The sequence below is a fragment of the Astyanax mexicanus genome, chromosome 20, assembly GCF_023375975.1.
Source record: "Astyanax mexicanus isolate ESR-SI-001 chromosome 20, AstMex3_surface, whole genome shotgun sequence".
Taxonomy (NCBI): Eukaryota; Metazoa; Chordata; class Actinopteri; order Characiformes; family Acestrorhamphidae; genus Astyanax; species Astyanax mexicanus.
The window spans coordinates 16,263,548-16,277,148 of record NC_064427.1 but is presented as its reverse complement, the minus strand read 5'-3'; the positions used below and the strand labels follow the sequence as shown (position 1 = coordinate 16,277,148).

Below are 13,601 nucleotides of genomic sequence, written 5' to 3'. Positions count from 1 at the left end.
TGTTTGTGTGTTTGTTTGTGTGTTTGTTTGTGTGTTTGTTTGTGTGTTTGTTTGTGTGTTTGTTTGTGTGTTTGTTTGTGTGTTTGTTTGTGTGTTTGTTTGTGTGTTTGTTTGTGTGTTTGTTTGTGTGTTTGTTTGTGTGTTTGTTTGTGTGTTTGTTTGTGTGTTTGTTTGTTTGTGTGTGTGTGTAAAGTGAGCGCAGGCGCAGCTCCTTCAGCAGCGCGGCTAAGAGAGGAGTGGAGCTGCTGGTGCGAGATGGTACTGAGAGTGAACCGGACCGAGACATCGAGCTGGAGCTTTCTGCTCTGGATCTAGAGGAGCCAGAACCACCGGAGCACCAGCCAGAGGTACAAACTGCTGCTAAAGCTGCTGATAGAGCTCATCTTTACATGATACTGTATCAAGTAGAGATGCACCAAAATTACAGCTATCGATTATTTTAGTAATCGAGTACTCTACTGAAAAATCGATTTGATTAATCGAGTAATTGGATAAAACATAAAATAAGAGATTTCATACAAAATAAGAAATTTCACTTAATAATGAATAATCAAATGGTTTAATTTTTAAATTCACAACATACATTTCCACATTGCAAACACAAATAAATAAAAGACAAAATAGACATAAATACCACAAGAAATAACTTAATTATTAATGATTTAATAAATTAAGTTAAATTATTTAAACTTAGGATTTCTTGTAAGTATTAAATACAGGGCATTAATTAATAATAAAGGCATAAACATTGGCTTTTTTATGTGGTGCAGCTTAGCTTCTCAACAACGGATCTCAACGACAGATCTGCCAGTGTTGGATACATGTGGAATAATGTTTATATATATATATATATATATATATATATATATATATATATATATATATATATATATATATATATATATATATATATATATATTACACGTTTTACACTACTCGGATCTAATTAATTGACATAACTAAGACGAAATAATATAAAACAGTATGTTCATGGCCATGTAGGCCAGAGTTACTTTAACATGTAGTTATTTATCAACTCCGCAGCGCTGTGTTTACTGATTACATAAAGTCTGTATTAAATCTAGAACTTGTCTCCATTTTAATAAACCAACCACACCCATTATTACTATTACTATTATTATTATTATTATTATTATTATTACAGTATTAATAATAATCAGCGCTCCACAGCGCTGTTATGTTAAGGTACACTGATGTTAATCTCATTGATTTGACATAAGTTAAATTTACCTGCTTTCCGCTCCAAAAACCTCCGCCTTCTCTACCTATAAAAATCAACCAATTTTTGAATCGAGGAACTCGAATTACTCAATCGTTTCAGCCCTAACCAACATCAAACATCAAACTGAAGCCAAACATAAATTAAACATTTAGCCGACTTTTCATAACATTCTGAAGCAGCTGCAGCAATATATATTTAACAAAAATAACTCTCACTCTGAAGTGGATCGTTTTTTTTGTCATTTTTGCAGTATTTTACAGACTATAAGGCACACTATTAATGAAAGTCATAAGTGCTGGATGTTAATCTACACAGTTTGAGTAAAGTGCTTCCATTTAATTACAGTAAGCTTAGATTTTTCCAATCTTGTTTTAACACTGTAAACAAGCAGACTATGATCTGATACTCACCACTGAATGGCGAAAAGAGCTGGTGCTGCAATTAGCTGCTAATGCTAATACTGCTCTAATCTGTACTTCAATGGAGTGTATTTTCTGCTCCTTAATACTTTACTGGCAGAATTCATAGATAAGAAGCACCGGATTATAAAGTTTTTTTTGGGAAAATTCATGTATTTTTTTATTTTATTTCATGTGCGTTATAATGAGAAACTTATGAGTTTGAGCTTTTTTAATTATTAAGAGAATAAAATATACTGTCGTAAATTGTATTAAATCCCAGATTGCAAATATGTTTTAAATTGACTTAATTTGTGGTATTCCTGTCATAAACCAACTTAACTCTTCTTTTATCATAAAATCATGAGTAAAATCATGTAATTGAAATTTACTCTGAAAAAGGCAGCCAGGCTTTATGCTAATGTGCTAATGCCTTAATTCTACTGCTAAGTTAATTCAGTTAGCATGTACCATCCTTGCCCTGTAGAACTTTTTTTTTTTTTTTTTTTTGCTTTTTATTTGAGTAGGACAAGTTAAAATAAATAGTTTTTAGATTAAGGGATAAAAAAAATGAACTTAAATCTGTCATTTGTCTGGTGTTCCCCTCTTCTGAGCTCCTCTGTGAGAGAAGAACACTTCAAGACTAATTATTCAGATTTTGCATTACTGTGGTCAAAAACTGAATTTTTGGTCTAGTTTTAGTTGCTTCTCTAGTAATGATACAGTTGTTTTTGTAAAAGTCAGTGTGTTTAGTTTGGTGTTCAGTGATGATTACTCTTAGGGCAGATTCTGAGTGGGGGAACACTGATTCTCTCACCTGATCTGAGTAACGAGTTAAGAGTCTGAGAACACCAGTAACACTGTGTTGGGTTTAGGGATTGAACAAATATTGGTTGGTTTGCTATGTTTTACTGGGTGGTATTTAAAAAAAAAAAAAAAAAAAAAAAAAAAAAAAGGCCTTACATTTATTTTCCTGTACATACAGATACCCTAGAAGAAGAACTCATGTTTGAACAGAACTTGAACAGAACTAGTTAAATCGACTACAGCACTCTAGGTTTAGTTCTACGTCAGATATTGTATTAGAAAAATTGTACCGCAAGGCTTCAAAAACTTCAAAAACCCCCTCCTTTTCTAACAGGTATCTCTGGAGGTCCGGTCTGGGACTCACCTTTCCAGTGTGTTCAGTGATCCGGCAGCGAGCTCACAACCTAACCCGCAGTTACCTGACCACATGCTGGACTCCCATTTGTTGAAGAAAATGGCTTTCAGGTTGGCTTTTTCTACAGATGTTGGGTTAAATGTTAGTGAAATCGGTTAATAGCTTATTATTTTGTTTAGTTTGGTGTTCAGTGATGATTACTCTTAGGGCAGATTCTGAGTGGGGGAACACTGATTCTCTCACCTGATCTGAATAACGAGTTAAGAGTCTGAGAACACCAGTAACACTGTGGTGAGTTAATGATCGTAATATTGGATTATCGGATAAAAATGAGTTGGTTTCTCTACTACGTAATTGCTACTAGGGCATCTGTGCTTTATATTTATAAAATGTGCTGTACAAGTCAAAGGTTTGGAGACACTCCTTGTCATTTAATGTTTCTTTATTCATTATTTTCTACATTTCATTTCATGTAGCGAATTCTTTTATCCAAAATGACATACAATAATGATGTACATTTAGCCATAGAGGACATAGAAGTTCAAGAATTTTTTTGACAGTGGGATAGAGAAGAAAAGGAGGGGGAGAATGAAGAGTAAATGAGGTGTTAGGAGTGTAAGTGCTCTTTTGAAGAGCTCTGTCTTTGGATCCTTAAATGTAGCGACCTCTATTTTCAACATTGAAGATTAATATTAAAATATGGATAATATAGATTAAAATAGATTAATACCTCGAAACTATGAACGCATGCAATTGTGAAGTAAATAAAGAGTGTTCAATATGGGTTTCATTTGCTCCTTCATAGTATGTCTTCAATATTTTTCTACAATTTAGTAAATAATACAAATAAAGAACAAATGAGAATGTGTCCAAGTTTTTGTATTATGGTAATACCGGGATTCTCTGTTAAAAGCAGTCTATTGTTTACTGGTAATGCACTTTTAAATGCATTTGTTTTTTTTGTTTATAGTTTCTATACATTCAGTATTCACTCACTATTCTCAGTGGTCAAGCTTTCTAAAGCGCTGACACTATGATCGAGAGGAGAGCGCTGGTTCGAATCCTGGTCATGCAGCTCACCATGAGCTGCTGGAGCCCTGAGAGAGCACAGTTGTTCTTGCTCTCTCTGGGTGGGTACAGTAGATGGCGCTGTTTCTTTCCTCTCATCACTCCTAGGGTGATGTGGATCAGCACAAGGCTGCATCTGTGAGCTGATGTATCAGAACCGAGTCTGTGCGTTTTCCTCCGAGCGTTAGCCCTGTGATGCTACTCGGTAATGCTACAGCATCAGCAGCAGTTCAAAAAGAGGCGGAGTCTGACTTCACATGTATCGGAGGAGGCGTGTGCTAGTCTTCTTAACCCTCCTAGTGTTGGAGCATCACTAGTGATAGGGGGAGGATTAATGAGTGAGTTGGGTAATTGGCTGTGTAATTTGAGGAGAATATAGTACATAATATATAGAGGCAAGAATATTATTATTGCGAATGGTGTCGTGGAATTATAGGGCCATGTAACCTGAAATGATGCATCACCTGCTTTAGAAGAAGGTTAGAAGGTCTAGCTTTGCATTGTTTTAGTCTCTCACTCTGTAATAATGATCTGTGCTCATGTTGCAGGAAGTCGCTCTGCTCTGGGGGTCTAAATGGTGGAAATCTGGTAATGAAATCTAGCTCAGTGCGGCTCAGCGACCCTACGGGAGGCAGCCCAGGCCAGGAGATGCTTCTTAACGGGAGATGAGAGAACGTACAGATCCCATCTGGATCAAATCTTCATGCCAAAAGGCCACTGTAATCATTAGATCCTAATTATGTTTATTCTTTTTATTTTTTATTTTATTATTTTTTTTCTTCAAAAAGATATTAACACACCATCCGAATGTCCTCCAGCAAACACAATCTTTATGTATGTATGTATTAAGCTCACATTTAGCCTATAGATGTTCAGGGAAAGAGCCTACCGTATTTTTCGGACTATAAGGCGCACTTAAAAACTTTTAATTTTCACAAAAATTGACAGTGCGTCTTATAATACGGTGCGCCTTTTGTATGGATTTTACTCGTCAGGTTGTAAGGAGCAGTAAACACACACTCCGTGCAGCGTTAGAGAGTTTCAGTGCTATACAGAGTCCAGAGCCGTGCAGCTCCGAGGCTGAGCAGCAATAGCATTAGCTAGATGCTAACCGCTAAGCTAGCTAGCTTATTCACTGAGATCAGTATTATCTAAATTTTACTCGTCAGGTTGTAAGGAGCAGTAAACACACACTCCGTGCAGCGTTATACAGAGTTTCAGTGCTATACAGAGTCCAGAACCGTGCAGCTCCGAGGCTGGAGCAGCAAATAGCATTAGCTAGCTTATTCACTGTTCAGAGATCAGTATTATCTAAATTTTACCCGTCAGGTGTAAGGAGCAATAAACACACACTCCGTGCAGAGCCGTGCCGCTCCGAGGCTGGAGCAGCAATAAATAGCATTAGCTAGATGCTAACCGCTTAGCTAGCTAGCTTTTTCACTGTTCAGAGATCAGTATTTTCTAAATTTAGCACTTTTAATACTGCTGGAGCAGTATTATTAGAGTTAGATGCTAATCGCTAAGCGTTCACCGTTCAGAGGTGAGTTATCGGCCTGTAAGTCTGTGCTGCTTTGCCTGGCTAGCATTAGCTAGATGCTAAGCGCTAACTCTCTCAGAGGTGAGTTTTATCAGCCTGTAATCTGCTTGTTTACCGTGTTAAAACAAGCTACGGGGGACGAATCGCTAGCTAATATCTCACTGTCTTACCAGAACACGCAGGATTACTCAGTGTAACGCTGTCGTTTAAGTTTGGGTTAACTTTACTAGTTTAGGTGACTAGCTAGCGTGCTAGCGGATAGCTATGCTAACGCTGGTGCAGCAAGCCTTAGTGGACATCTGGAAATCTAAGCTTACTGTAAATAAACTGAAGCACGTTACTCACCCAAATAAACAGTTTTCAGGAGAGGAATCTGTGTAGATTAATATCCAGCACTCGTTTGACTTTGAAAGAGCTAGATTTGTATACTGAGACGCTCCACCGGCAAGCGACCACCCCCGGTGGGGGAAGGGAAACATGGCGCCACCCCTGTTCACTTTGATATAGGCACCCTTTCTAGTGTCACTTAACGCGCCTTATAATGCGATGCGCCCTATGTATGGAAAAATAGCAGAAAATAGGCGTTCTTTGATAGTGCGTCTTATAATACGGTGCGCCTTATAGTCCGAAAAATACGGTAATCAATTTGATTGATTGTTTTTTTTTTTTTTTTTTTTTTTTTTTAATTGATTTCCGAAGGGAAATTTAGATGTAAATGTACATTACATCTACCCCAGTGTGTATTTCGCTATTTGCTGGATAACTTAAAGCTGGTGTTTCTTAGGTTTTCCCTAAACAGGCCATTTTTTTTTTTATTTTTTTTTTATTACAAATTATCTTCATAAGAGCCACCAGGGACTTGCAGTTTTTATTTTATTTTTAAATTCTTTTTAAATATTTGTGAATTTTCCCGTCATTATGCAAAGGTGTTCACGTTTACAACCCCATCTCAGGTCACCAAGCTGTTGGTGTCTCCCAATCCAAATCCACACCTATACCACTTTTAGCCATTATTCTTTTTTTATTTTTATTATTATTATTTTTTTTTTATTAAAGGAGAAATCTGGTGTGAAATGTGCTTGGGTTGTAGTGGAACATGATAATAAGTACAAACTTTTGTTGAATATCCCATCTCCCTTCACCCCCAGCATTCCCAAATACCTTCCTTACGAACAGGCTTTTCAATGCTAGTGATGGGGGCATATTTGACCAAAGTTTGTACGTGTATACATACACGTTTATACATTTTACACGGGTTTCTCCTTTAAAAAAAAAAAATACTGTATTTTATGGACTGTAAGCCGCAATGAACTTTGTTCTGGTCTGTTTTTTTTTTTAATACATAAGGTGTATCTGATTATAAAGCACATTTTAAGCTACAAGGAATGTTAAGTTAAGGAACAAGGGCGTCGCCATGTTTCTGGAGAAACTTTACCCTTAACTCTGTACTTCAGTGGAGTGTCTTTACTGCTCCTTAATACCTGACTGGTAGAATTTATATACAAGATTCACCGAATTATATTATAAGGAGCTCTGATTATTTTTGCAAAAATTGAGAGAGCAAAATAAGTTTTAGGTGCGCCTTATAGTGCAAAAAAATACGGAAGTAAATTCTTGCTTATAATGGCAGTGATTTTTATTTATATTTTTTTTCTGCATAAATTGAAGAAAAATCTACTGCATCAATTTCCTGCCGCTAGTTCTATACTATACTCTGTTTACAGTATGTATGTTGTATGTATGTGTTTGTATGAGGAATAAGCCAGGTGCTCAGTTGCATATGCATACGTCACAATGCAGCAGTATTATCTGCTAAATTAACATGCATTGAATGTATTCCGCTATTTTGCTTTTTATTATTCATTTCATTCGTGCATTGATCAGGTTGAACGATTTATTTCCCGTTTACTGTGTGAAGTTGTGTCTGGGAGGCGGTGTAGTGTATAGTTATGACGTATTATTGTAATATGGCAGCATTAATAATGTGTGCGTGCAGTGTGAACAATTTTGACCACATTAATTTACTGAAATTAACACCGCATAAACTAGTGCATCTCTAAAAATTAGAATGTCATAGAAAAGTTAGTTTATTTCAGTAATTTAGTTGAAAAATGTAAAAACTGAGTAAATAAAGTAACTTTTCAATGATATTTTAACTTTTTCAGATTCTCTAATAAATCTATTCTTTACTAATAGTCAGAGGACGTTATCTGAATATAGGCGTTGTTTTTATACAGGTGCCTGTATTATATCAGTTCAAACTCAACATCCAGCACTTTCTCTTTTTTGTTGGTTCTGTTTTCTAGACAGAGCTCAGCTACTCTCTGCAGCTTTTCCTATGTTTCGTATTCGACGTTTAGTAACAGGTTAAACGCAAGCTGCTAAACTCCGCCTCCTGCTTATTATGAGAGAACCTGATATGCATTTTTAATTTCCTCCCCTTTGTTCGTATGAAACGTTGCTAACTTCCGTGAAGTTGTTTGTTGAGTATTTTGTATCAGGAATCCTTTTCCTTCTGTGTTCAAATTGTTTGCTTGTTGGACAGCACTGTAACTTTTTGCAGGTAGTTAAGATCCTTCACATGTATCTGGTATTGATATTTGGGTCGATACCCAAAAACCCAATGTTGATATTGAGCAGTACTTGTGTAAAAAGTTTGATACTTAAGCTTTTGTCTCTCCTGCACGCACAGACTGCTACATTTTACCAAATTTAAAAAATGGAATAAAATCAAGAGGAAGATGGATGATCACAAGCCATCAAACCAAACTGAACTGCTTGAATTTTTGCAGCAGGAGTAAAGCAGCATAAAGTTATCCAAAAGCAGTGTGTAAGACTGGTGGAGGAGAACATAAACTGTGATTAAAAACCAGAGTTATTCCACCAAATATTAAAACTTTATGAATATAAACTTTTTTTTTTTTTTGTATTGCATTATTTGAGGTCTGAAAACTGAATGACAATATTTTTATTTGGAATTTGGGAGAAATGTTGTCTGTAGTTTATAGAATAAAATAAAAATGTTCATTTTACTCAAACATAAACCTATAAATAGCAAAATCGGAGAAACTCTCTTCATTTTGTTCCAGAGCTGTATATAAAAATAAAATGCTTGTTTTAGATGTAAAATCTGTAGTATAATGTGGAGTTAATTCCAAATTGCACTACACTTCACTTTATCTTTGCGTGAACGGAAGCATTTTTCAAAAAGGAAGTAGGAAATGCTTTAAAAAAGTCCCAGATACATGTGGATGTAGCTTAAATGGCTTGAAAAAGGTTAGAAATAATTCAATGGTCTTATTAATGACTTCTTCTATTAAGCTTGAATGGTCTGTGGTGTTGTTCTGCTGCAGTTTTGTGTAAATGACTCTATTTTCTATTTCCTTTGGTCTTTCTGTGGAAGGATGGCATGTTTTGGGGAAAGTCTGTTGAGTCAATTAAGGGGAAATGTCTCCTATTTATAATAGGATTTTTATATATGTGTTTATAATTGTGGATGCAGTGGGAGGAGGCGGAGCTGCTTTTAATGCTGTAATTTTCATTCTGTGTGAAACTGATCACTGGTCAGAATATAACACCTGAATGCCTTTTGCTTTTCTGTATGCACAAATAATACAATTCTTTACAAATTAAATAAAAAAGGATGCAGAGCTGATTGGTTGAGCATCAGCAGCAGCATTAAAACACATCTCAGCAATTAATGAAGACAAAGTTATTGTTTACAGTTTAGGGGCTCTTTTAAGGCCTAAAAATCTGATAACAGAATGTGATTTATGAGGCCTAGATTTTTCCCCAGTAAGCAGATATCTTAGTAAATGTGATACACTGATTTATTTCAGTTTTTCTGTTGCATTTCTTTTGTATCTAGCTCTCAAGCACTTGTTTTAAAAATTTAAGAATAAAATTAGACAAAATACCTGTTATTGATTTACATAAACCTGCAGTTTTCTATTATCTGGTTACTCAGCTGCAGGTGAACACAGATTACTCACAGGACACACGTATTTACTTATTATTTATTTAATTAAGTATTCTGCTGTTCCTCCAGTAGATTGTGTGTGTGTGTGTGTGTGTTCGTTATCGCTGCCTCTCTCCTTCCTTTTTTTCTACTGGGAAGAGAAGTTGTGGTGAAGCTACTGATTACAACTTCTGCACTGATTTATTTCATGTCTGTCTGTTTTTGCAGTCTATTGATAATGTGTACAGTCTTTATTTTTCTTTCTTTTTTCATTTTGCATTTTTTACCTGCTAATCTCAAGTGTGTTGAGAGTTCACAACCCGTTTTACCCTGATTACTATTTTTTTTTTTTTTACTTTTATTTCTGTTATGAATTGGTTTTCAGGGTTTTATATCCTTTTATCACTTTATTTTTATTTTTCTTCTGTCAGATTTTCTTTTTTGTTTCTGTGAACTTTTTACATTTCCTAAAGTACAGTTTTATATATAAGCTTAATATAAACTTGTCAAGCGTTCTTAAGTTTTATCCCCTCCACCTTATTTATTTTTTTCTTTTCTTTTTCTTTTAATTTTTTTTATTTTGTTAGTTTTAAACCCTGCTGTCTTTTTTTTGTTAGTTTTTAAGCTGGATCAGATTTGGGTTGCACACATGCATGATATTGTTAAATTTTTACAGTGTGTGTGTGTGAGATTGGATTGTGAGGTGTTAAATGCGAGTAAATATATATAAATATATATATTTTATTTTTTGTAAAGTTGTGATTCTACTGCCACCTGCTGTTGGTATCTTATGCATGCCGTGCCATGTGGCCTGACCTGGCGTTCCGCTTTCTCTCCGCCTGCCTGTTTTACTGGGTAATTCAGACCTGCTCTGTTCTTTCCACTGGAAAATGTCAATTATTTTGTATTTTTGAATTTTAAAAATTTGTGGAGCTGCAATAACTTGGGGCAGGCTTTTGATGGTCATGATGATAAACGCTTGCTCGTCACATGTACGACCGTGATCAGGAGCTGGTGGTGATGTTCTTGACTATTTTTACGTCTGTATTAGACATTTCCTTTGCAAATCTATTGTTCGATTTAATTGTAAATGTAATACGAGATGGTACACATCCGTCAGTTTATTATACAGCCTGAGCCATCGTATAGATGGACTTATCTGCACAGTTTTATGATCAGCTATATTTAAATAGAATAGAATATTTATCAGAGAATATAAAGTCTAGGATTATCTTTTGATGAAATGATATAAAATATGAAATGAAACTATTTTAATGTTTTGTTGTTTTGCTTTTTGAGAATTCCACTGATCAGATTTCCTCTCGTACTTGAGTTTGGTACATGTGTGGACATGTAGCTGCTGCAGAGTGAAGTCTGTAGTGTTTTTATTCTCCTCTGTTCTGCTTTTCGTACCTTGGCTGAGCTGATATGAGATACAGATCATAATGTGTAATTGCATGCTGAGGTAATAAAATCAATTTTATCAATAAATTTGAGTTTTTGCCTTTTTGTTTCTTCTGTACATGTTTATCAATCAACCTTTTTTTTCCACTCGTGGGGGGTGGGGGTCATTGAGGGTGACCCTCATTTACAGTGTGACCGAGCATTAACAACATCATCCCCAAATTTATTATCAAAAATAATAAAATAAAATGGTAAAAAAAATAATAAAATAAAAAGTACTTTTTTTTTTTATTTTGCTTAAGTTTCCTTTAGTGCAGCTTTAAATATAAGCTTAAAATAAACTTCTCAAGAGTTCTTGAGTTTTATCCCCTTTACCTTCCTTTTTTTCTTTTTAATTTTTTTTTCTTTTTATTATTTTTTGGGTTTTTTTGTTTGTTTTAAATTCCCTTTTTCTTTTCCATGGCTTACATTTTCTTAGTGCAGTTTTAAATATAAGCTTAATATAAACTTCTCAAGTGTTCTAAAGTTTTGTCTCCTCCACTTTCTTTTTTCTATTTCTTTATTTTATTTTAGCCTTTTTTTATATATAGTTTTTAGCTGTATAGCCCTGTTTTTTTTCTCATATTTACTAAAGTGCAGTTTTAAATAGAAGCGTAGTATAAACATTTAATAAAATATGTAAAACAGAAAATTCCAAAATACCATAAAAAGTAAAAAGTAAAAAATGTATAAAACATAAATAAGCAAAAAAGATAATAGTAAAAGTAAAATGTTAAAAATAAAAGTGATTAAATTAATAACTGAACTAAGAACATTAAAACATTAAAATAAAAAACATTAAGTAATAATTAATAAACAAAAATAAATACATTAAAATAAGAAAAAAGACAAGATAAACTAATAGTCATAAAAAAGAACCCTCTGGTGGGGAGCTACCAATCAAAAAAAGTTTATTTAAAAAGCACCTTTCAAAGTGCTTTACAGTCAAATTACAAAAACGTGTAACAATAAAAATGAAAATAAAATAAGAAAATAAGAATAATGCATGGATAAAACATGATTTAAACAAGATTAATACAAAAAAGTCAAATTAAAGATATGTGAAAGAATAATTGTAATTTGAGAAAATAGTGTAAGAACAATGTTAAAAGTAAATACAAGACATTAAAATTAAAATAATATTAAACTAATTAAAAATTATGTGGAATGTGGAAAGCACTGCAGCTAAACAGATGTTTATAAAAGGCTGTGGATCCTGGAATTCTTGTCTTTTACACTAACAGTTGGCTTTTTACAAAAATTCAATTTTAAATGACTGAATTTGTCTCAATATTTTTGTATATACAATATATACAAACATGCTTTTTTTATTTTCTCATTTTTTGACAACCTAGAAAATGTACATTTATTTCATTTTGGTACCACTTTAAAATACGTCTCTTTTTATATAAAGGGTTTATAAATAGTTTAAATAGGAATTTGTTAATGGTTATAAATTAAGTTGTAAATGCTTTAAAAACATTAATACGCTTAGTTTACAACACATACATAGAAAGAACAACAGTGACTATGACTTTAACATATGTAATAAAATAAATGTATAAAGTCAGTTTAGTCATTTAATATGTGTATTAAAGTTAAATGAATAAAGTTATTAATAGAAATGTTAATGATGACCGATGGAAAAGATAAATAAGATAAGTCGAGTCAAGAGTACAGGTACACAGAGTAGTGAATAGTTATCAGAGAGAATATACAGTTCTCTCTGAGATAAGCATAAGTAGTAAGATCTGAGGTTTAACAGTATAAATTAATGTGGAATCACTATTTGGTGCTCCACAGGACACTGTTGACCTTACTATTTGTTTTATAACTGCTTATTAATGGTTTATAACCTAATTAATAACCAACATTTCTCCCAAATTTCAAACAAAAATATTTAGAGCATAATTTAGAGCATTTATTTGCAGAAAATGAGAAATGACAAAAAAAAAAAAGATGCAGAGCTTTCAGACCTCAAATAATGCAAAGAAAACAAGTTCATATTCATAAAGAGATGTTAAGAGTTCAGAAATGATTCCAGTAATTGGAATATTTGGAATAACCTTGGTTTTTAAACACACTTTTTTTCATGCATCTTGGCATCATTTTCTCCTCCACCAGTCTTACACACTGCTTTTGGATAACTTTATGCTGCTTTACTCCTGGTGCAAAAATTCAAGCAGAAGTTAGCTTGGTTTGATGGCTTGTGATCATCCATCTTCCTCTTAATTATATTCTAGAGGTTTTCAATTTGGTAAAATAAAAATAAAAAACTCGTAATTTTTAAGTGGCCTCTTATTTTTATATGTAGCTTAATATAAACTTCTCAAGAGTTCTTGAGTTTTATCTCCTCCATCTTCCTTTTTTTCTTTTTCTTTTTTTTTCTTTTTATTAGTTTTTAGGGTTTTTTTGTTTGTTTGTTTTAAATTCCCTTTTTCTTTTCCATGGCCTAAATTTTTTAAAGTTTTAAATATAAGCTTAATATAAACTTCTCAAGTGTTCTGAAGTTTTATCCTGTCCACTTTCTTTTTTCTATTTCTTTATTTTGCTGCTTCACTCCTGGTGCAAAAATTCAAGCAGAAGTTAGTTTGGTTTGATGGCTTGTGATCATCCATCTTCCTCTTAATTATATTCTAGAGGTTTTCAATTTGGTAAAAAAAAAAAAAAACTCGTATTTTTTAAGTGGCCTCTTATTTTTATATGTATATGTATATGTATATATGTGTGTAAATGAGAGAGAGTGATGTATAGAGCCTTATGAGCCCGGCGCATGCGCAGTCTCCGCAGGT

The 13,601-nt window shown here is 33.6% G+C and overlaps 1 protein-coding gene across 3 annotated transcripts in view; it reads left to right on the top strand.

The window, feature by feature from the left end:
• Positions 1-5,106, top strand: part of rc3h2 (ring finger and CCCH-type domains 2) — a 40,978-nt gene extending 35,872 nt beyond the window's left edge. For all 3 annotated transcript variants that reach the window (XM_022680954.2, XM_049468554.1, XM_022680955.2), the window contains exons 17-19: positions 194-347; positions 2,783-2,913; positions 4,420-5,106. In XM_022680954.2, the coding sequence (XP_022536675.2) occupies positions 194-347; positions 2,783-2,913; positions 4,420-4,540 (406 nt within the window). In that variant the 3' untranslated portion in view covers positions 4,541-5,106. The remainder of the gene's footprint in view (positions 1-193; positions 348-2,782; positions 2,914-4,419) is intronic.
• Positions 5,107-13,601: the final 8,495 nt, after the last annotated feature.